The 24,582-nt window shown below is 50.3% G+C and overlaps 1 protein-coding gene across 1 annotated transcript; it reads left to right on the top strand.

Moving 5' to 3' along the window:
• Nucleotides 1–4,381: 4,381 nt before the first annotated feature.
• LOC144096696 (piwi-like protein 1) lies at nt 4,382–23,508 on the top strand. The gene is made up of 6 exons (XM_077629541.1): nt 4,382–4,702; nt 7,743–8,588; nt 8,953–9,093; nt 14,734–15,306; nt 16,094–16,285; nt 22,442–23,508. The coding sequence occupies exons 1-6, from the start codon at nt 4,382–4,384 to the stop codon at nt 22,892–22,894; spliced, it is 2,526 nt and encodes an 841-aa protein (XP_077485667.1). The 3' UTR covers nt 22,895–23,508.
• The last annotated feature ends 1,074 nt before the right edge of the window (nt 23,509–24,582 follow it).

The raw sequence follows: 24,582 nt of genomic DNA, 5'->3' as shown, positions 1-24,582 counted from the left end.
AATTATTTGAGATCTAGATCTGTCGTTAGGCCTGACGGCGCGTTTCACGAGAGGTGTACCATGTAATGATCATGCTCCTTCTCAATTTGGATCTCGATTTTTGCTCAGTATTAGTAAATCCATATCAATTCCACGCGTCGCAAGTTTTCTCCGTTTGATTTATACGGGCGAAACGGGCTTGGGATTCTCCGAGCTCGTTGTAGAACGCGTTTACCCACGACTTCTCAAACGCAATTGCACGAGAAAGTGGGTCCATAGCGGACGTTTTAGGAAACAGGGATGGCCTCTAATTATTGCGCAAATGCATTTTACAGTTCCATACTCTTTCCCAAGAGTCGGAATTTTTGTTGATATTGATGGCGAGTGCTTTCAAACCTGCTAAGACAGAGCGTTCGAATAGTGTACGGAGGCCAAGGCTTGTTTTGGACATGCTTGCTTAAACGTCGCATTTCATCTCTGCGTTATCGAGTTATTTTTAAACCTCGCTGTCTGCTTATTGTTACGACGTAGTAACTGAGATATTCATCTTGCCGCTTACGTATAATGGCTTTCCGGGCGTATCAGCTGGGAGGTTACTAGAACGGATGCTTGTAAGAAGAAAAAAAAGGTCAGTGCGGGCAGTTCATAAAAAATAGTAGCAACGCGGGAACCTAAGCTGTGCAAGTTAAAGCTGAATTAAGTGAGCGTTGTGCTTAGAGTTACGTGGTCTTAGGAGTAGCGTTGAAGCGACGCGCCGGCAAAAAAAAAAAAAAGCCGTGGACAGCTGTGAAAAGAACGCGCTGGTAGCTGGCGTTTGGCAAAAACTGCGAATGTCCTTTTGGAATACTTTGCTTAATGTCGTGCCCATTTCGAATTTCGGACGACAAGCTCCTCCGACTGCCACGAGCAAAGGGAACTGCGAGTCAGTTTAGCGTTTCCTGGAATTTAAAAAGTTTTCGCCACTTTTTTGCTATGTGTGATCTTGGTTGTTTTATGGCCGAAAGCTTCGTTGTGCGTTGGCTAAACCCCTGTATCGAGACGCCGTTTGGCGTTGTTGCGTTCGAGTACTGCGCACGCTATATCCCCCTCGAACTCTGCATGCCCTTGGCTGGATGTACCATTCCGTTCAGAGTTTCACACGATGGCTTTAAGGAGCTCGTTTCGCAGAAAAGTCGGCGTTGTGGGCCGTTGGCGTTGTTACACAAAACACGAGAATCTCCAAATAAAAATGTCTGAGGGCACTTACGTCTGCTTACGTGCAGATAATGCGAACGCATGGAACTTTCTAGAACGCGGTTTTTTTTCCACGACTGCAATAGGCGTTGTATTTAAAATTTTTCTATTGTTTTTATTTTCTATTTGTCATTTCATTTTTTATTTTTATCTCTTTCTATTACCTGTAATTGTAAATTTTTCTATTTCTTGTTGTTCTTTAATTTATTTTAAAGGTTTTTTTGCTTTTCATTCGGTTTTAGTATGCTGATGTCATTAGTTTGATTGACAGCTATAGTGTGACACGTTTCTGCGAACATCCCCGCTGGTGAGTCACGAGCCTATAACGTCTTTCGCCATAAAAAAATGCTTAGACGCTCAGAATGGAACCAAGGTCTCTCAGATTGCGAGGTGAGTACGCGCAAACGCGCTAAGAAGGCTCGTTGGTTCGAACTGGACTTAGTGAATGCGTTGTGATCTCCGACTTCGTGAATTGTCTTTGTGTACTGATGCGCTCATGAATAATTATGAGTGTGCAAATTTTGGAACTGTACCCCATAAAAATAGCGTTCTGCTTTATAATGCATTTTAATTTACTGCCGTGAGCTGTTTGAACGAAGCGCCATCTATATTATAGAGATGAAGGAAATGCGAATAGCTTGCACTGAGGCATGATAGGTGATACAATGACCGTGTTCGCTTTGAGTTTGGGTTAATAGAGTTCGGCGTTCCAAAGCATTTCAGGCTAGGAGAGACGTCGTAGTGGAGGGATTCGGTAATTTCGCTTTTCTGGGGTTCTTTAACGTAGACTGACGTCGCATAGGTGTTGTGTATTTCAATTTAGGGAACGAAATAATTGAAGACGTCAACTGGTCCGAACGCTGAGCCCGATGATGACATGACGGTTCCGCCCCTGCGCGCGGCAGCGTGGGTGCAACACATCGCGACCTCTTCGGGCTTTGCAGACAGGCAGGCAGCGGTGGCCGGACCTGCGTGCGTCATGTTTTGTGCGGATGCCAACCATTGCGATGTCGTGGTGCGCGCACCGCCCGAGCGCCTGTGATGTAGCTCGCGTCCGTGTGCTCTTGTGCTCAACGAATGCGACGGCAGCGAGGACGCAGACCTCCGTTACATCCTTTGTCTTACACCGCAAACTTCCTCGTTTCCCTGACGGCGTGGTTGAGGTGTCCAGTGATATGTGAGACAGTTACTGCACCTTTCCTTTCCTCTAAAATCGACACGGAGACGCACAACGGTCAATTCAGGGAGCAGCGTCTCCTCAGCCCATTCGCGACCTCTTTAGGCGGCGGATGGGCTTTCTTCAGAGGCCTGCTAGAGACTCCGGGCCATTTGTTTCATGGGCAAGGCATTGCGCCGAACGTGCGAAGGCGTTCCGTGGACACCCTGGCAGCTCTGCAACACACTGTCGGGTTCCGCTCTTAAAGGCCAAGCTTAAGCATCCTCCAATTTATTTGTGCCGCATTGTTAAATTTGTTTCTCACTATTTCGCGAGCCTGTAATCTTCAATGCAGTTGTATATTATACCTATGTAACCCCGGAATGTCTGGTGTGTTTACGCATTCTACTTTGCTAGCGTAGACGCTCCTGGACATGCGCTAGTTACCGAGGTTTCTCGTTTTAGTGTTTTTTTGTGTGTGCGCTCCGCAATATTGCTTAAAACATTCTTTGGGCCTTGGCTGGTCAGCCAATGCTTTTATTTTGTAAGCTACATTAACTTAATTCGTCTACCTCGTTAAAACAGACGAGGTCGGTCCTCTGTCGCTGACGTTTTTTCACTCGAAGACGGCTCTCCTGCCGAGTTATCCGCTATACTCCGTTACGCGATCACGTGGTCACCGACTGCATGCACCCCGAGCCTTGCTGTTCGTGCAGCTTTGTCGTCAGACGCTGCCACGCGCTTGAAATGACTCTTGGACGCTATACGTAGCCGCGAGCTACGTGCAGCGTTCGTGGATCTCGGGCGTGCTTCATGTGAGGCGAAAAGGAGTATCTGCGCAGCAACGCCCTCGCGTACTTGAGCTATCGGCGCGCTGTTCAGAGCCACATCTCTCGGTGGAAATGAGAAGCTGTCGAACTAGACACGTATAAATGCGCAGTCTGCTCCATCCCGTCGTAATTAATTGACAGGAAGGATATCTGCCGGAACGATCAGCCTCGCAGTGCATTTTAGTGATTGCCTGGATGCCTATATGTTTTGGCAAGTGGAACAAAAATCTTTAGTGTAGAGCGACGGCCAACTGTCAAATCCCTGATGCGCAGCGTTCCAGTAGTACCAAGCTGTTATGGATCTTAGTGTGTGACTTAGCAGTTGAGGTATACTCGTTAGGGATGGAATTAAACGCCCCAGCCAACGCCTTGGTCGCGTTGTGCCTCTACCCAAACTCTCCGGAACGCAACGTCGATGGCAGTGCCTAAATAATATTCTTTTCAATTCAAAATCAGCTAAGGTGCACACGGGAAGCCATATTTCGGTCGGCCCTTATAGCGAACCAGTTGGACACCCAGGTAGCGATCTTGAGCCGTGAATATCACCATTTGAAGCACGGTGCCACGTGAGTCAGCTTCGTTGCTGTTGTCTCTCTTCTGCTGTGTGCTGTCTCACTGCATCGAACGGGATATCATGCCTTTTGAGGTGCTAGTTGGTTTGGTTTGGTTTATGGGGTTTAATGTCCCAAAGCGACTCAGGCGATTAGGGGCGCTGTAGTGGAGGGCTCCGTTAATTTCGACCACCTGGGGTTCTTCAACGTGGAATGACATCGCACAGTACACGGGCCTCTAGAATTTCTCCTCCATGAAAAATCGACCACCGCGGCCGGGATCGAACCCGCGTCATTCGCGTCATTAGCGGAGCGCCATAACCACAGTGCCACATGGCAGCCGAGGTGCAAGTTGTGTTAGGGATCCCTTGAAGAAAAAAGAACGCGTGTTCTGAACGTCAGCGCTCGTGTACGGGTGCCATGCAGCTGCCTCCCCATATATGGCCCTTTTTTCCTGCTTGCATTTTAAAAGTGACGATAGTGTCTTTGTTCGTCGCCGCAGGACTGCGAGTTGACGAGGCGAGGACATAGACCTAAGCCGTCTCGCCCTTGACAGGTCTTATCTGCAACACCACCGCAAAGAGCAGCCATCGCTGTAGCTCAGCGGGGTTTTTTTTTTTTTGCAGTGCCAAATGGAAAAAAACAACTGCGATCGAGCACCTCCGCCCGTCGGTCGCGCTCGCGGCCGTTCGCGCGGAAGGGCAAGGGCTGTGGTCGTATTGCCCGGAGCACAGGCGGCACCTACGGTGCCTCAATTTCCTGCTGCCATGGCGCCGCTAGCGGCTTTGCCAAGGGAGCGTGGTGTTTTGAGGCCTGCGACGGTGTCCTTGCCGTCGATGCCCGCCCTCGACAGCGTGGCGGGCCTGTCGTCCTCCGTCCACAGGATGGCCATTGGACACGGGGCGCCCCTCCAGCAGATGGCGGCGATAGCCCCTTCAGCTGTGGTGCCGCAGGTGAGTTATCGCTTGTTTACAGCGACAGCTCTTAAAGGGCCGTTGCCTATGTTTTAGGCCTAGGTCTCTGGGGTTTAACATCCCAAAGCGACTGAGTCTATGAGCGTAGTGAAGGGCTCCGGAAAGCTTGACCACCTCGGGTTCTTTAAGGTGCACTGACATCGCACAGGACATGGACCTCTAGAATTTCGCCTCCAGGGAACTTCGACCACCGCGCACGGGATCCAACCCGCGTCTTTCGGGTTAGCAGCCGAGCTCCATAACCACGGAGCCACCGCGGCGACACCCCTGGGATTTGCGTCGTAGTAGTAGTAATTCGCAAATGAATGATGGCTGCCACGGAAACCGTCCGAAGAGTTGCTACCGTAGACAGGGGAGGGTGCACACGGAATGTGCAAAGTATGGAGAGAGCGGAAGAATATGCAGTCGAAGGCATTTCAATTCTATAACAATACCTGTTAAAGGCCGGTTACCTAGGATTCGCGTCGTAGTGCTACTGGAGAACTTAAAAGCGTTGCTCTGTAACTATGCGCATATGCGTGTCGCTCTCAAATTATTTAACTCTATATAATGAAATTAAGATAACCCCTGAGTTGACCCTCAGTCTGGCATTTCACAGTGGTGACACAGAAGACAACTCGCCGAAGTTCGCCTGTATACATTAAACATCTTAGCGCATTAATCTAATTACGAGATGGTGCTTCAACTGGAAACAGAGCTTTTCTACACTAAGATGGTGCCATGGAACGCAGGTGTCGCCTTTGCCGCCTGTTTTCGCGGGCAAAATGAGACTTCGATACTGTTCATAGTATCACCTCCTTTCCTGCGGTCCCAGCACGGCCAGAAATCTACCTAACTGTGACCGTGTTTTGAGTTCGTCATTGAGTTCGTCTTATAGGTCCACCGGGATTGTGCGCTTTTGAAGGGAAAGAATAGCATATCCACATTGCCCGTGTATATTGTGTATACTGATGCTGGGGTAACTGAGTGAATGAGATGATGGTGTGCACAGCTGGGACAGTTTTCAGGGTGGAAGCATTAGGAGATTGACCGTATGGGCTGGAGGTGTATATGTGAGACGAGAGATTGTGGGGCTGTACACATGGCGTATATTGCAGCGCCCAGTCCGTGTGAATATGAGACCGCCGCGTCATTGTACGCCACCGTCTGGTTGCGAAACGGAGTTGTGTGATGTGTCGCGCGTACAAGCCGCCTGTCTTCTTCTAGCCTTGATGTCATGCGATGCGGTAGGGGGGCAAACACTAGGTTAGATGAGACAGGGGTATTGCTAAGGTGAAGAGGGAGATCGAATGGGGAAAGGCTGAAATGTTGAAGTAGCCAGGGGTCCCTTGGAAGGCGCCGGATAATCATGCAATCTGTCGGTTCCAGTGAACGCCAGGAAGGCAGGTAAAAGGAGACCGCTGTCATGTAGTCTGATTTTGACAGAGGAGGTGGAGAGAAGCTTCGTGTAAATTGTTTAGGCAGAAGTGAGCCATGTGAGTTGTTGCTGGGTAAGGAAGATTTAATTCTCTGATAGCATACCAAAAAATAGAGGGAAAGCTGGTTTTTGAGGAAAGGAAATGACGAAGTAACTGTCTCACATACCTCGGCGGACACACGAACCACGCTGTAAAGGGGCGCTCACATTAACGGGAAAACGCGCAACGCCGGGCGTTTCCCGCGTGCCGCTTCCCGCCCAAGCCGGTTTTTCTCCCGCGGACAGCCTGCTCTCCCGTCCCGCGGAGCGATGGGTTCGGTACCTATTTTTCCCGTGCCGGTGACAGAACAGCCAATGGGCGCCGACCGTGAACCGTGACGTCGGTCCCAGTTCAGTGACCCCGTCGGCGGAGGCGGAGGCTGCGCGCGTCCGGCCGGCCGGGGCACTCGGCGGCTGCTTTGCCAGGGCGACGGGAGGGGAGCTAGCAGGGTGCGCTTTCCAGTCTTCTCTAGTGTCACGTGACTATCCCCTTCTCTTTCTGCTCGTTCGGGTCCTCCCTCAGCGCCTCCTCTCTCCACATTCCAAGACAACCGCAGCGAGAAAACGCGCGTAGTGTGAGCGTCATTCCGAGGAGCTGCGAGGCAGCGTCGACGTTGACGCTGTGCCGGCGCGGGAAGCTTCCCGCTAGTGTGAGCGCGCCTTAAGGGAAGTGGTAGAGGAAGTAAAAGAGGAAAGGAAGTAAGAGGTGCCATGTGGAGATCTTTGGAATAATTTCTACCACCCAGGGATCTTTAACGTGCACCGACATCTCACAGCACACGGGCGCCTTTGAGCGTTAAGGCGCGCTCACATTAGCGGGAAAACGCGCAACGCCGGGCGTTTTCCGCGTGCCGCTTCCCGCCCAAGCCGGTTTTTCTCCCGCGGACAGCCTGCTCTCCCGTCCCGCGGAGCGATGGGTTCGGTACCTATTTTTCCCGTGCCGGTGACCAGAACAGCCAATGGGCGCCGACCGTGAACCGTGACGTCGGTCCCAGTTCAGTGACCCCGTCGGCGGAGGCGGAGGCTGCGCGCGTCCGGCCGGCCGGCCGGCCGGGCACTCGGCGGCTGCTTTGACAGGGCGACGGGAGGGGAGCTAGCAGGGTGCGCTTTCCAGTCTTCTCTGGTGTCACGTGACTATCCCCTTCTCTTTCTGCTCGTTCGGGTCCTCCCTCAGCGCCTCCTCTCTCCACATTCCAAGACAACCGCAGCGAGAAAACGCGCGCAGTGTGAGCGTCATTCTGAGGAGCTGCGAGGCAGCGTCGACGTTCACGCTGTGCCGGCGCGGGAAGCTTCCCGCTAGTGTGAGCGCGCCTTTAACCGAAACGCGACCGCCCAGGTCGGATCGAACCCGGGTACTCCGGCTCAATAATCGAGCGCCCTAACCGCTCAGCCAACGCGGCGGGTGAAAAATGGAGGGAAGAAAAGAAGGACGGAAAAGGCTTTCGTAATTGCGCTCTTAAGCAGACTGCGTGCATTCTTGTAATTTTAAGTATATATGTAGTGTGAGCTGCGGCTTTGTGTGCAAAGCTCTCTCCCTCCCTCCCTCTCCATGTTTGCTCGCAGCAGTTCCACTTCAGTACGGCCGTCACACCTGGCGACAGTGGCGACGGCGGCCGCCCAGAGATCCGGCGTCGCCGCGACGAGTTCGCCGTCATCGAGACGCGGCCTGCGCACATCGACAACAATAGGGGCACTTCGGGCAGCCCCATCAAGGTTTTGGCCAACTACTTCCGACTGATCTCCATGCCTAAATGCTCTATCCACCAATACCACGTGCAGTTCACGCCGACGGTGGAGTCTAGTCGCATGCGGCGCACACTGCTCGTGGACTACATGGACATGTTCGAAAAGTGTCTCGTGTTCGACGGCATGTCTGAGCTAATGTCGCCAACGCGGCTGCCCCAAGATATTACCGAGGTGTTCCCACAGCGGCGCACCGACGGCATGACCATCTGCGTCCGCTTCAAGTGGGTCCAGGAACTAGCCCCGACCAACCCGGACGTTCTGCGCCTGTTCAACACGCAGATGCGCCGCAACCTGGAGCACCTGGACTTTGTGCAGATCAACCGGCACTTCTTCGACAAGCGCGCCGTGTGGATCGTTCCGCAGTACGGGTTCGAGCTGTGGCAGGGGCTCGTCACTGCCATTGGTCAGCACGAGTCGGGCGTCATGTTAAGGACGAACCCTTTGCACAAGGTGTTGCGTCGCGACAGCGTCTATGACCTCATGTCTCAGATCGAGCACGTCCCGAACTACAAGGAGGAGTGCGTGAAACGGGTGGCGGGCTGCATTGTCGTGACGCCCTACAACGGCAAGACCTACAGGGTGGACGACATTGACTGGGACAAGAACCCGGCCTGCACCTTTGAAACCATGGAGGGGCCCAAGACGTACGCCGACTACTACCGGGTACGTGTTGCTACTAGTCGTATGTAATAGGTTCTGTGCAAAGTGGTGAATTAACTGGTGGCGTGGTCACCATCACATCAGAAACTTCTAATATATTATGCCAGGAGGGTCTGTTCCGAAGTGGTACCAGAATTTTTCCAAGCTGGTTTCTCCATCTGGCTCAGCCCCTCTGACTGAATCGTGTTTCCCTTTCATAGATGTCTTTCTGTGACAAACCACTAGCTATCTGGCATGCAGCTCATTTAGTTGTCTCAAACATTTATTAATGTGTTGCAAAGCCCACCACATGTGAGAGTTTGTTTGCTTAGCAGTATAGCTGCAGGTACGACCGACCCCGTCTGTCTTTGGGCGATGCCATGTGCAGGTTCAGTACGAGAAGCGCATCCGCGACATGCGCCAGCCACTGCTGGTGTGCCGTCCCAAAGACAAGGACCTGCGCGCCGGCCGCACGCAGAACATCTACCTGGTGCCGGAGCTGTGTGTCCTGACGGAACTCACTGAGGAGGTGGGCAGTCGGTTCGAATATAGTGCTGTTTGACCTTTTCTACGGCGGCCGCTGTTTATAATGGGTATAAGTCCTGTGTTCGCGACTTGGACGTAGACGCCGGCACAACCAGGGGGTTTAAGGAGGAGGCGGGGAGGGATCAGGCCATTGATGCGCCGCTCGGCGAGCGTTAATACTTGAAAATACAACGCAGTGTGGTGGGAGCGGATGAAGTGCCGCGGCACGACGCGTAGGGCTCTGCAGTGACGGCGCGGTGTGGGAAGGGGAAAGTGTGTTATGTTGAAAAGCGTAACATTAGCAGCTGTAGGCTCTTTTAATGTGTGGCAAAGCGAAAGGTTTGTCAATTTGTCATGTGACAAACCTCATGGCACTTCTAATCTGCCAGCCATAGTGCCAGGAACTCTAGACCAACAATGGCTATACGGCTCTTCGGCTCCTACACGGCTGTTTGTCTCTTTTTTTTGTCAGCGTCAGCTGTTAAAGCTGCAGCCGATGTAGATGTAGTTTGGTCATAAAGCCCTGCATTCTACCGTGTGATCTACAACAGCGTCAGCCTTAGGAGCTTAATTTATTTCAATTCACTTGTTACCTGCTTGCCACAGTTGGCAGGTTGCAGAGTGCAAAGAGGGAAATCCAGCTTTCCGCATAAGCGGAGAGGGGGAGGGCAATCACGTTAGGGATGGTATAGAAGGTGGGAGGTGATAGGTCACTAGATAAGATTTCGCTTTTTCTCATGACCAAGGCTACAGTCCGATACACCTCAAGAACGAAACGGCTTCTCCCCGTCAAAGGACTTCCTTCCAGCCAACGGCGTCGGCCGATTGTCATGACAATGCAATGGGTGGCGCAACAGTGCATCGAGGAGACTATCCCCTTTTCGTCTGCGACTCCTTGCATTGTCACACTAAGAAGGTCGTGAGTACCACTGGCCGACGCCAGTGGTCGCAAGGGGGTCCTGTTACGGGGGAAAACCGCTTCTTTCTTGTCTTATATTTGGCTATAGGTTATCTCTTATCATTGACAAAGTAGATTCCAGGGCCAAATGCAGAGCTAAACGAAAGGAACAACAGCTTTCGCTGATGAAGGGTTTAAGCTGGTCAGAGTAGCTCTGCTTAGTCAGCTGATATAGAATAAGAGCCACGTGTTGCTTACAGGATAAGAGGCAGGAGGGCGCTCGGGACAACGGGAATATGGCTGTCGCAGTGTTTTAACATCTGCCACTGCGTCATTCGCGACGTCGTCTATCGAGTGCGCCGGTCTACTCTGCTGAAGTACCAGTCGTCCTGTTTAGGGTAGAGTGCGTCTGCTGTGAATGCTATGCTACTCCACCCTCCGTGGTAGCCTAGTGGTTAGAGTGCTCGGCTACTGAGCCGTAAGACCTGGGCTCATGGCTTCGCGCTTCGATGGGGGCGAAGCGCGGAAAGTGCTCAGGTACTGTGTGATGTGAGCGGGTCTTAAAGAATGGAGACAAGTTTCGCAGCAAGAATAAAACGCACACAGAAGACAAGGAACAAACAAGACAGGACTGTGCTGCACTTCCAACTGATTTTATTTGAAAAAGCTCGACGTTTAAATACATTCCGTTATCATGAGGTGAAACCTAATCACAATCATGCAAAAAAGCCATTTCATTCTCCAGCAATGACAGTGAAGGCGTGCTGACGCAATTGTCACCGGCTTTCCTAATAAAAAAGGCTTCGATAATTTCACGCTCAAGCTTGTCCTTGGCGTGACCCAGAAACTGCGCCTTCTTAAACATAGGTTTGCATTTGCACGACCGGCAGTGTACGGCAAGATGGCCGCTGATACCATCTTTTACAAGATTGAAGTGTTCTAGCGCTCTTTCATTAAAACAACGCCCTGTTTGGCCATTGTACACTTTTTTACACGTAAGAGGAATGCTATAAACGACCTTCGTTACACGTTTTGTGAACTTTTTGACGTGCTTAATACTGCACGGCGCCTTCTTCGTTCTCGATATCATTGGGCAAATTTTTGAAAGCTTGCATGGTGCGGAAAATACAACGTTAACGTTGTATCGGTTGGCGATCTTTTTCAGATTGTGAGATATCTTATGCAGGTACGGTATTACCTGAGTGTTATTCTGTTTCTTTCCTTTATCATCCGTTCCTTTACTTCTCTTTCTTTTCTGCATTAGGCTCTCACAAACCGCTGAGATACCATCATCAGGGAAGCCGGACATGCGTAGCCGCCCGACTTGCTGATTGACACTATCGGTCATTTGATGCGGGCAAGTTTTTTCTAGGGCAGCATTGATACAGTTCATGGCGATTCCGCGTTTAATTATCTTTGAATGAGCGCTGTTAAAAGGGAGAAGGGACTTTTGTGGCCTATGGTTATATTTGCAACATATGTGGTTCGTTCTGAAAGTAATTATGAGGTCTAAAAACTGTATGTCGTGAGCGCTGGGAAGTTCGTAGGTGAATTTTAAACCTCTTGCTGCAGCTTTAAAAGCTTTGATAATTTCTTCAACTGCGTCTTCAAGGGATGAAATATATGCGAATTGTCGAGAATCACCAAGTAATCATCGACATATCTAAAAATTCTTTTAACATGAAGACCCTTTAGTGATTTGTTAACGCGCTTAACAACAAAACTAAGATGTCACAAAGTAGGGCAGCTACTGATGAACCGATGCAAATGCCAGCCTTTTGGGTATAAAAACGATCATTAAAATTGATGGCCGTTGTTTGAAGATAAAATTCTAAAAGCGTTAAAAGTTATCACTGCTGACACCTGATAAATTAGGAAAAGACACATCTCCCGTCTCTCCAATCAACTGTCTCACTGATTTAAACAGTTCATCGTGCGGTACGGAGTAATAAAGTTCCTCAACGTCTACGGAGAAACCGATGGTATCAGAAGCAATCAGGTTTTGCTCTTGGCTGAGTTCTTGGACGACCTCGTGAGTGTCTCGAACCAGGAAAGGATCATCAAACTTCAAGCTTGTTAACTGTCTTTGCAGGTATTGTCCAACAGCAGATTGCCAACAGTTCTTTTCTGAGACGATGACTCGAAACGGAAATTCCGGCTTGTGGGTTTTACAAGAGAAGAATGGTTCTAGGCTTCCGTTTTCAGATTTCTTGACTAGCGACGGAATCGAGACGCATTTCTTGTAGGAAACGAACTGCAGTGGTCTTCTGGGATTTCTTTTTGGATTTCGTTTCGTTGAAGTTCTTCTGTTTAGCCTGAATAGCCTTTTCTTGGTACATGCCTTTGGGCAAAACTACAAATCCTCCCTCTTTATCGGATTGAAGTACCATTAGGTCATGCTCCTTTAAATATGTGACAACTTTCTGATGTTGAGGAGGGCGATTTGAACTGCGACTCACATTTTTTATCACGGATTCGGCTCCTTCCCAGGTGGCTCGGTCTTTGTCGCACTCCTTTGTTCTTCCAGCGATGCTACGTGCAATGGCCAGGAGTGCGTGCTTTTTTGACACAGGCTCAAAACAAAACTTTGGCCCCTTTTCCAGGATCCCGCGAATCTTGTCAGACAGTTGGGCGTCGCCAAGTACGGTGACCTTGCTAGGAGCAATGTTGGTTCTTTTTCTTGGCGGAAGAAGATGACGGGCCTTCTGCCATAAGAATTCTGCGCTCTGTGCGGCCAACTTCTTGTAGTCGACATATTTCCTAGAGCTTGCGCAAGTATCGCTTGCTGTGCGCGGGTCTTGGACGAGTACATGTAGCCAATCTTCGTAGAGTCGAACTTGGCGCCAGTATTCAGACTTGAGGATCTTGCACAGTCTCCGTCCATCGGCCATGCGAGACGCGAGAGGTGATGTAAATTATTCCGGGCCCTCTATTACAGCCTCCCTAATGGCTTGTGTTGCTGTGGGACGTTAAACCCCATATGCCGTACTTTACCATTTTAGTCCGAAAACACTATTACGATGGGTTATTCTGGAGCAAGATTTTGCGCTGTTTGTGGCTTTGTACCATCACAATTGACGGTGCCGCCATCGTTTACAATCCTAGCGCCACCGCTTGGCCAATACTCACACCCATAACGCGTCGCCAGTGCGCTCCGCCGTCCCCGCTCACAGCGCGCGACAGCCATCAGGGTCGGAGTCACGTGAGCGACAGCTCATGCCGTGCCGTGTCTTTTCATGCGGTTGCATTTGAGTAGCTAGGGTTTATGCAATTCTGCTTTCCCACAGTTGTAGACTTTGGCGAAAATTCTCGGTCATTTTTATTCGCGTGTGACCACATAAATTCGTTATTCTATTGTATGCCTCGAGGCTATACTAGCGCAACTTCCAGGGCGTTTCAGTCGGCTCTACATTTCCCCACTAGACGCCGGCTGATTGCTCCGCTAGGCCTCGGCCGTTTTGGTTGAACAGGCGAAGCCCGTCTTAAGTTTCCTCGATGGCGTTTCGACAGAGGCAACAGTGTCGCTAACGGACAACGCTATAGTGACGCCTCAAATAGACTGCTTCTAAGCATGCAAAAGGCGACAGTTTCTAGAGTACCTTTCCGGTGTAAACTTTACGAGCACTTCACAGGCGTTATCTTCCGCGGTTGTAAGCATTCGGAGCTTCGCTCCCTTTTCTCCCACCCCGCGGGCGAAGTAGAGGTGTTTTGTTAGGGCACATAAGGGCTCGCTCTCCGAGCGTGTCAGCAGCTCAAGCGTGCTACACAGTATGCATATCGACGTATTACCCGTGAAGCTTGCTTCCTTACGATGCGCGTCGTACTCGTGGGTGTGCTACGAGATATCCCTTCAACCTTTTACGTGATTGGTACGCGTTAACCGAAACGTTCGCGATAAGCCGCTACGCCGTAAGCGGGCATCAAGATATGAGGCTGAATAGAAGCGGTGGCGGGGGATTTCGTGCGGCAACTTCCTAAGCACACGTACTGCTCATGCGAGTACGCCTTGAGCTGGCTTGGCGAGGTTTTACTGCATTACGAAACTGATGCTGCAAAATGCTGAGGACTTAGCATGTGCTAAAAACCTCAATTTAATATTGAAAGGTTGGAAAGCGGAAATGGTGGTTTGTGTTTCTTCATAATGTTTTTGTTCGAATTGATTTGAAGGCGCTACAAACGTTTTTGGAGCAACGGGTTTGGGTACGGAAAGGCATCTTTTACTGTTCCTTGCAGAAACATAAAACGCGTCCAGTTTAAGCCATGCCCACACGAATGCATGCACTTAGTGGCAACTTGAAGAATGCGGACACCGCGCTGTGTCTTGGTCGCTAACGGCACATGTGCTCCTATAAAGTCTAGTTTGCACCATTTTTAAAAGTGGTTTAGCATATAATGGGTATACGGGCCTTCTGGGAGCCGACCGAAAATATTTGGTGGTCTCTGAACCATTGGAGCTACCCAGATAAGTGCCGCTGTCCGCCGCCGCGGTGGGTGAGTGGTTATGGCGCTCGCCTGCTGACCTGAAAAACATGGGCTCGATCCCTGCCGCGGCGGCCGCATTTCGATGCAGGGGAATTTGTGGAGGCTCGCGTACCGTGCATTTCCAGTGCGCGTTAAAGAACTCCAGGTGGTTGAAATTTTCCGAAGACCCTCCACTACGGCGTCCCTCATAGCCTGAATTGCTTTGGGGCGGCCATAGACCACAAACCACGGTTGCCGTCTAACGGGCCCTTAATTCCCTCGCAGATGCGGGCCAACGTGTCCATGATGCGGGACCTGGCTCAGCACACCGATGTGGAGCCTTCCAAATGGGTTCGGAATCTGCTCGAGTTCATGGCACGCATCAACAACAACGAAGCTATCCGCAACGATATGGACAGCTGGGATCTCCTGTACGACGACTCACTCGTCAGAATCGACGCCCGCGTTCTGCCGCCCGAGAAGGTGATGCAGGGTAGCAACGCGTACCGCTACAGCGCGGCCACGGCGGACTTCTCGCGCGAGACGCGCGACCGACCGCTGCACGTGGCCGTCGCCGTCGAGTCGTGGCTCGTCATCTGCCACCGGCGCGAGGAGACCAACGTGACGGAGTTCGTGCGCACCCTGATGTCCGTGTGCCCGCCCATGGGCGTCAAGATCGGGCAGCCGCGCCTGGTGCTGCTGGATGACGACGGGCCCACCGACTTTGTGCAAGCACTGCACCAGCTTGCCAGAGGGGGCAATATCCAACTGGCTCTGATCGTGCTTCACAACAACCGCAAGGACCGCTACGACATCATCATGAAGGAGGCCTGCGTCGACCTCGGCCTCCACACGCAGGTAGGCCGAGGCTATTGTTCTTTGCCGCCCGAAGCGGGTAGCGAGATCCAGTAAAAACTCTGGATTTACTTTTGAAGACTTCTCCGGAGTCTGTGTTTGCGATGCTGTAAGATGACCATTGTATAGGGACCTGCGGCTTCGCCAAGCGGTCTTCATGACTTTGTTTTTGATGCAAACAAGAATTCTTATTATCATTGTTATGAAGCGCTGAGTTCATCTTCCTTGAAACACAATTGGAATCAGTTGAAATGAGTGTTCCTTTTGCCGTTTGTGCGCAAAAATAGGGAAATGGTGTGGTGTAGTGTGATGTGGTGTGCTTTTCAGGAGTCAAATAATTTAGAATTACCACATTTAAGTGTTCTTCAGTTGGTTTCGTTTGTATAATTTGAGGCTCCAGTTGGCTATAACTGGCCCAAACACTGTGCTAGCTGACCATAACTGGCCAGAACACTGTGCGCAAAGAGAATAATCACTTCATTTGACATGCTGAGCACCGAGCAATTGTCTGGCCAAGCGCATCCCTGTCTGCTTGGTCGTGCTGTAATGTATATTACTGTCAGGATTAGCTGTTGCCTCTTTTCCCCGCGCTGTGAACACTTACGCGAAGAGCGATGTGAGGGCTGTCTATAGGTGTGAAAGTTGGTCGACGTGTATGTAAATGTTAACGTAGCAAGGAGCTGTAGAGGCATATGATGAGGCAAGTAGACTGGGGAAAGAAAAGTCATGGCTACGCAGTACAGTGCGGAATGGTGACGAATTTCCTCATTGTTTTCGGTACACGTTCCAGGTGGTCCTCGCCCGCACCATCGGCAACAGCACTAACATCCACTCGGTGGCCACCAATGTTGCGGTGCAGCTGAACTGCAAGCTGGGCGGCGAGGCCTGGTGCCTGGAGATCCCGCTGGTCAGCACCATGGTTATCGGCTACGACACCTGCCCGGATTCGAGCACGCACAATCGCTCTGCGGGTGCCTTCGTGGCAAGTATGAATAAGAGCCTGACACGCTGGTACTCGCGTGTCTTCTTCCACGCCACCCACCAGGAGCTTGGCAACTCGCTCGCCGCGCTGCTGCGCGAAGCGCTGCGCAATTACGCGCAGTGCAACGACGAGGCCTCGCCCGACCGCATCATGTTCTTCCGCGACGGGGTTTCCGACGGAGAGATGCGCCAGGTGGGCAAGGCAACTTTTTACCCAGAAAATCCGGCGTTGTAGGCGTTGTGAGCGAAAAGTCACGAGCATGGATATGACAGCTGGTTGTGCACAGAGACCAACCAACCCTCCAAACACGTAAACGCTTGCATGGGAGTAGAAAGAGAGTAAGCTGTCCTCTAGCGCAGCGCCTTTTATAAAAGAGGGTGTGCGCTTGAGGACAGCTTACTCCCCCTTTTACTCCTTTCTGTTTGTAGTGTAGGAGGCAGGTGGGTAGCATACGGCACATGACATTGCAACGTCCTCATAATCTGCCCAGCGGATAGGGAGCAAACTGCCCGCCGTGGCAGTTTAAATTAATGTTGGTCGTTTGAAGAGAGCAACCTGGGCCGCAGAAGGCCCAACGCCGGGAGCACCTGCCATCACAGGGCAGTGGCGCATCGCTTAACCACTGCACGACGGTACCACTGCGCTAGGAGGGGCATGAGGACTCTCATGGTTCTATGATTGTAGCGAATGACCTCCTGCATATATGGGAATCAACCTATTATGTTGTCGCGTCATACCGTTAGGGTGGAGCTTAACTGTTCTCTCCAGTTTTTGTTCTGTGGCCATTAAACTGTTACTATTTATTGGCTTTGCGAATACGAGTTCTTTCTACAAGAAAGGAATTAGCCGGGCCAGTTGGATCATAACACATAAATAACAGCGTGACAGACGGGCAATAAGGAACAGACACAAACACGAGCACACTGAATTTTATTGCACTGATGAAATTTATTCTCCAGTGTCACGCCCACAGCATAAAACATAAAAACTTCAATTAAAACCAGTCGCCAAGATTCTGCCACGTTCTTAGCAATCAGGTAAACTAATCTTTTTTCTTTTCAAAGTGATAGAAGGTGTGCTCACGCACTTCACTCCTTTTTTTTATGAATGACATGCGCTTCGAATAATTCGCGCAGAAGCTGTTCCTTGTATCTCCTGAGTACTTATTTTGTCAAGAATTGCAGTGCACTTGCAGGTGGCTACGTGTTCAAGCAGATTCTTTTTCATGCTGTCTTTGATATCTATGCTATGTTCTAGCAGCCTGTCATATAAACAACGTCCTGTCTGTCCTATTTAGGATGATCCACATGACAAAGGCACATCGCAGACCACCTCTTTTTTTACATTCGGTGAAAGGCATTTCGTGTTTCTTTTCGGACTGTTTTGAGGACTTCTCCTTTCAACGGAGGATTTTGCGAAGTTTTTCTAATTTGTCAAGGTGCAGTAAAAATCGCCCTTACGTAGGACCGCCCCAAAGTTTTGTCCAAAGGATGACTCACGCCGTGCACATATGGGATCGCAACAGTTTTTTCACGTTCCTCTTGTTCCTGTGTCGTCGTGGCTGCCTGGTGGAAATCTTTCAAAATTTTGTAGCCAACACTACAAAAAACAGCGTCCGGGAATCCGGCGATGCGCAACCTTTTTAGTTGGTTCTTAAAGCTTTCTTCGCTACGATGCAGACATGACCTATTGAGGGTGCTTTTCAAGGCGTCTGTGTGCTTTGATCGTTTATCGGTGACATATTTGGTGAAGCCGCTGGGTAGCGTCCCATGTACTCTGACTACGAGGGCACTCTTGACGCCTGTTCTCCACGCTTGGACTCAACACCCGTCCACAAGGCGAGACACCCGCGAGGCCTACAACCGGAGTTCGGCCAACTGACAGTGCCTGTAAAGGCTATGACATCCAAAGCGGCTAGCCAGACGACTCAGCATTCTGGGAATGCCCCGCCTGTCGTCCTTTACCCACCTCTGTCGCCGCCACCGTTCCACGGAGACAGGTTCTAGGACGTCGAAGACTGGTTGGCCAGCTTTGATCGAGTGGCGGGTTTCAATGAGTGGGACGGCGATCGCAAGTTGCGCAACGTCTAATTTGCGCTGCAGGACTCGGCGAAAACCTGCTTTGAGAACCACGAAGCTTCATTTGCCACCTTGGAGGCTTTTTGTCGAGAACTGCTAGCGACGTTTACCAGCAGCGAAAGAAAAGAGAAAGCTGAAATCGCCCTGCACTTAACATCACAGCAGCCGAACGAGAGTGTCGCGATGTTGTGCAGCCACCCCCAGCTCCACACCCGGCTCCCTCCGTTATCACGTACAGCGACGCGCTACGAAGTCCCGGGCCAGCGATGCGAGTCCTTTCCCCCGTCGCTCCTGTGCCACCTCTGCGCAGTACCCCATCGCAACAGTACCCTCCGTGCCGCAAGAGTCCAGGCCTCCCATGAGCAAAGCGAACGCGTGGCGTACGCCAAACAATCGGCCGCTCTGTTACTACTGCGAGAAGCCCGGCCACATCCTTCACCATTGCCCGTATACCGTAGAATGGGTTTAAGGAAATTTTCACCTGACGCACCTCGACCGCGCTACGGTAAACAATCAAGGGATATCGAGCAGTACCTGGCTGATAACGTGCTGTCCTCGACCTCGCAGCGACGCCAGTCCCGATCGCCATCCCCAAGGCGGTTCTCTTCGCCCGGTCGCCCGTCGTCCTCTGGCCAGTTCAGAGGTACGTCCCCACGTCGGGAAAACTGAAGACGGCGACCTCCGGGGGTAGGGACGCCGTGACTGGATCGAGTAAAGAGCCTCCACCCGACGATTCGCCGCGACCTTCTGACCGACGACGACCTGAACCGACAGGCTTCCGCCGAAATTCCGGTATCCGCCGACAACCACGACGTTACCGTAGTCGTGGATACCGGCGCGGATTTTTCTGTAATGAGCAAACGGTTAGCCACGGCACTGAGGGAGGTTCTGACCCCTTGGTCTGGGCCGCAGATCCGGACAGCTGATGGCCATGTGGTAACTTCGATCGGTGTCGGCACTTCGCGAATCCAGATCCGCGGTGTTACTTTCCCTGGTTGCTTTGCTGTGTTACCCGAGTGCTCCAAGGACCTCATACTCGATTTGGATTGCCTTCAGGAGTACGGCGCCGTTATTAACCTTCAGGGGCTATTCGTGTCGCTTTCCACCGAAGGCCTCGTCGACGATACCGAGCCACGCAGGGCTAAGTTATGCGCCTGTGACGACAGCGTATTGATCCGCCAAGAGCCAGCATGTTTGTTACCGTAGAGTGCGATAACAGCCCCAGCACTTGTGGCATCGCTGAAACCAACATCTCGCTGCTCCTGGTCGACAAGTCTGTGTAGCTTATTGCGGAATTATTGAATTGAACAGTGGGCGAACCTAACTTCTGGTGTCCAATTTTGGTTCTGAACCTCAGTGTTTACCCGGCAAGACAGCTATTGCGTATTTCGAAGAACTTAGCTAATTCGCGGGAACGCACGCGTTGTCCGAAATCTCATCCGTGGTGGCACCGACCACTCCCATCAAAACAGACGTAAACCCGAAGCTCCTGTCTAATTAGAAACGCTGTCTGGAAAGCATTATCGAATCTTTTCGCAACTATTTTGCCTCGACCTCTAAGGTTAGGCAGACTCCGCTCATAAAGCACCGCATTATAGTTGATGCAAATCAGCGACGTAATGCTAGCTTCCTTATCGGATCTCTTCGACGGAACGTCATGCTATTCACCGACAAGTTCAAGAAATGCTCCAAGCCGGCGTGGTGCAGCCGTCGACGAGCCTGTGGGCATCGCCTGTTCTAGTGGCGAAGAAAGATGGAACCCTACAGTTTTGTGTTGAGTACAGACGTCTAAACAAAGGCACAAAAAATACGTTTTTCCCTCTGCCACGCATTGATTACACCCTGGACCGGCTACGCCAAGCCGCGTACTTCTCGTCGCTAGATTTACGCGACGAGAGGACAGTGGACAGTTGAAGGGTGGAGAGAGAGAACTCCCCTTAAGGTGAATATGCTTCACGTAGACACTGTGGGAGAGCTGTCGCCTTCATGGCCCTTTTAATGCTATCACATTTAAAAAATTGGAGAGAACACTTACGCTTCGCCGTAACTGTATAACACCATATCGAAGCGTTTAGGCTTTCTATTCTGAGCAATTTGACATTTTTGAAAGCATTCTTCTTTTTTTATGTTTTAAAATTTAACCATTGATCTATTACACCTTCTAAATTTTCTTAATTAGCATCATAAAGCATTCGCTTTTAATCCTGAGGATTTCAAAATCTTTGAGCACCCCTTTTTTCTCATATATTCATTCCTTTAATATATCGGTTATTCAGGTAATTACTGTGATTTCATTAATTCTTCATCGCCTATCACATACCAGTCAATCATCAGCCAGTAGGACCACGAATTGCTGTCATTGGACCTATTAAGCAGCCCCGACTCTAGGTCGCCGGTTAGAATCGCTGCCGCGAGCTAGGCTCGAACTGGCTAGTTAATTTTATGCTACGCGAAAAGCTGAATCGTATGACACTAACGCAACATTCTACGGAAAACTGTTGGTATGATAAGATTTGTTTTACGCAGCCCCCGTTTATTCCCGACATACGGTGCCGAATACGACGACGGCTTTTCGACCGAACGAGATGTATACTCAAACGCCTGAAAACGTTTGGCACTGAGCGTATTAAGCTGCATGAAAGCTGCGAGATATGGTGTAGCGGAGGGCACGAGGATAATTTAGACCACCCTTGGCTAGTCTATCGTTACAAGCTGTTCTTTAAGTGTCGTTTACGTTGCAGACTACGCAGGTATTTTTACATTTCGTGTCCGCTGGAGATGATGCGGCCTCCGTGTTGGAAGTGGCATCCCGCAGGAAACTGCAGTAGCGGACCACGCATAACGTTTTCCCGAAGCATTGTAGTGAATACGGAAAGCTTTTATTCCAATGTAAACTTGAATGTTCTTGCAAGAACGGTAACTTTTTATCGCAAGGCAGGCTGAGCATCCGCCATGTACGTACGCACTGGTTTCAGTCCCGTGAGCTCCGAATAACATTAGAAAATGTGCGGATACTGGAAACTTTGCAGATGGCACCTACGTGGGCGTTCGATTTTCCATGAGGATGTCATCATGACTAGAAAGTATGTGACGATTTCCCATGGAGATGTCATCATGGCTAGAAAGTATGTGACAGGCATGCACGTCTTGCACGGGGCCAGGCTCACGTCAGCACAGTGCGGTAATAGAAATATTTAACATAATGTTTTGTGGTGGTTTCCACAAGAAGTGACGGGGGCTGTATGACGATGTGCAACATGTAAATTCGATGTTGGAAGCCCGAACAAGTGGCGATAAGAATATATGACTTGCGCGCGGGCGTGCACTACGTTTCATCTATATACACCAACATGGCTGCCACTGGAGCTTGAGTGAAAGATCCTGGTGCAGTCGCGTTACTATATGCCGCTACCTGGAGCCTTAGATAGCGCGTGCGCAGTTGGACCCAACTCGGCTTTTTTTTGTATTAATGCGTAAGCATTGCATGGCATTTTCGCGGTTTCGTGTCATTAGGAGCTTGTCATCACGATAACGTTCGAACGAAATGAGTTATAAAACAATGTTTGCATTAGATTCAGCACCAGAAATCTCGTAGGGGAAATCATGAGGTGCTAGTGGGGTAGTAATTATTTAGACCCAAAAATGTCCCAAAAGTGTGCGGGGCCGGAGCACAAGTGGCCCAAAATTTTAAAACACCGGAAATGGGTGGAGCCAAAGCTGGGTGCCAAATATGAAAACCGGAAGTGTAGACGGAGCGAACCGTGGCGCCAAATTTAAAAACGAAGCGTGCCGTCAACTCAAAATGGGCAGTGATGGAGCTTAAATTAGGCAAAGAAGGGCAAGGAGGCCTCAATGCTGACGCATTCCTCCAATGCTGTTGTCGCAGTGATCTCAATTTTTTTATTTAGCTGCGTTATAAATTGGCCTTACAATTCTCCGTTTTCAGTCCTGCACTTAACCTTGCGCCACCTCTCTGCTTCTGAGCCTCCAATCTTCCAATCACTTTTTGGTAACTTCCAATGCTGTCAGCAGAAATGCACTGGCGGCTGATAACTGAATAAGCGTGTCTCGGGCGCAGGTGAAGCGGTGGGAGATCGACGAGGTCGTGGCCTCGCTGCAGGCACTCTTCCCGGGCGTGGAGCCCAAGCTGGCCTTCGTGGTGGTGACCAAGCGCATCTCGACGCGCTTCTTCCTGCCGGACCGTGAGCACGTGACCAACCCGCCGCCGGGCACCGTGGTCGACAGCGAGGTGACGCGCCCCGGGCGCTACGACTTCTTCTTGGTGTCGCAGAGCGTGCGCCAGGGCGCCGTGGCCCCGACCTACTACAACGTCATCTACGACACGACGGGCCTCAAGCCGGACGACGTGCAGCGCCTGGTCTACAAGCTGACCCACTTGTACTTCAACTGGCCGGGCACTATCCGCGTGCCGGCCCCGTGCCAGTACGCCCGCAAGCTGGCCTTCCTCGCCGGCCAGTCGCTGCACGCTGAGCCCCACCCGCGCCTTTCCTCCACCCTCTTTTACCTCTAAACTGTGGGCGTTCGGCGTTAATTGCCGACGTTCGCCGGTTTGAGGAAGGCGGGAGAAGGCTTGGGACCTCTCTCCCAAGATGAAAGCCTTTTGTTTTTTTTTATCTCTGGAATTGGTGAGTAAGGCATTGTGCCTAAATTAAATCTGCTGTTTTAATTTTATTGGTTTAACCATTTTTTGTCACAAATTAAATGGGGAACACATTTGTTTCTACCAATGCCTTACTTTCAAATTTCTTGCATTTCTTTTTCCTTCATTGTGTGCCTTTTCTTCTTCTCAGTAGTTGATTTGCTTGAAAAAGTTGTTGAAGCCACTTTTCTGGTTTTTTGTGTTGTCTTTACATGTTGGTTTGCTTTGAAATTGCACTGAAACTTTCTGTGTGTAAATGTTTTTAGTTGGTCCGCTTTCAAAGGCTGTTGTAGCAACTTTTTTGTTTGTTGTGTTGTCTTTACATGTTGGCTTGCTTCGAAATTGTATTGAAACTTTTTGTGTGCAAATGTTGTCAGTTGGTTTGCTGTCAAAAGTGGTTCAGGCAACTTTTTGTTTGTTTTGTAGTCTTTACATGTTGGTTTGCTTTGAATTTGTATTAAAGCCTTTTGCGTGTTGTGTTGCCAAAAATCCTTCACATAGACTGATTGATCGGGGAAGTTGTGCAGTTACCATTTGGTAAAAAAGCCCCCTCAAGCCTGCGAGGTTTCTACATGAGAATTTAATGACAGCCCCATTTCTCTGCTTGCTGCCATGCTTGTTATCATAGTTCAAGGGACCATTTGGAGCACTCATGTGCTCAAAATTGGTTAATTTCGTGTGTGAGAGTAAATTGGCAGAGGGCAGCGGAAGCTAGGCCTTTGAAATGGAAGAATGGTGCTACACTAAGCAATCTAGGGAACTTAATAACAGAAAAGAGGAGGTATCAGCAGGTCATCATATCTGCTGAGAAAGTACTTCTATCATCTCCAAAGAAAAGAACTGGCATTCACGCCAGTATCTCGAGTCCTTGTTGATTCAGGCTACCGAAAAAAGACGTAATTGTAACATCGGCAATCTCCGACCAACCTACGCAAGATGCCAGGGACGATTATTGAAGCATATTTAAGCGTCGCTATTCTAGAATAAATTTTATTGAGCAAGGCTTCCGCTCGGAAGCCGAAACGTCTTGTTTTGGAGGCAAACATTTGGCCGGCGCCTTCCTTTTTTTCTTTCGAAATGAGTTTCTTACTACTCGTCGTACCAGACGAGATTTCGTCAGATGTTAGATTTCATTTGAGAAAAGAGGAGCACTCGTCAAAAAAGAGAAAAGGAGAAACAATTGATGTTTCAGGGCCCGTACTGGTGATGCCGGGTTGGGTAAAGTATTCTGGGTCAAAAACTTGTGGTTCCAATCCACACTGTGAAGGTGGTTGGACAGCCAAGTTGTAAAGCTACACCCTATTACCCACTGCGCCGCCACTTGAAAATTCACACACGTAGCTCTACAAAAGGTGAAACCAGATACAAGTGAAATTCCGTTCCAATTTTTTAACATGAACACGCGAGCGTCGACTGACCGGCGCCGCGGTGCGGAGGTGAAGCAGAGCGGAAATCGGGAGAATGAACGAACGGTCATGCGCGCTGGTCATGCCTGTGTGACTAGCGTCGTCTCCTTGGCTGTTCTGTTTCGTGCGAAGCAAGTTTTATGGCCGAGTGAT

Source organism: Amblyomma americanum, chromosome 1 (assembly GCF_052857255.1).
Source record: "Amblyomma americanum isolate KBUSLIRL-KWMA chromosome 1, ASM5285725v1, whole genome shotgun sequence".
NCBI classification, from domain to species: Eukaryota; Metazoa; Arthropoda; class Arachnida; order Ixodida; family Ixodidae; genus Amblyomma; species Amblyomma americanum.
The sequence above is the reverse complement of the archived record's forward strand: the minus strand, read 5'-3'. Positions and strand labels throughout refer to the sequence as shown.

Bases quoted from the DNA above. Each gene is read 5' to 3' on its own strand.
- LOC144096696 (XM_077629541.1), top strand. From the start codon at position 4,382: ATGGAAAAAAACAACTGCGATCGAGCACCTCCGCCCGTCGGTCGCGCT. The intron at 8,589-8,952 runs GTACGTGTTGCT...TGCCATGTGCAG, and splicing joins CGTACGCCGACTACTACCGG to GTTCAGTACGAGAAGCGCAT. The intron at 16,286-22,441 runs GCAAGTATGAAT...TCTCGGGCGCAG, and splicing joins GCTCTGCGGGTGCCTTCGTG to GTGAAGCGGTGGGAGATCGA.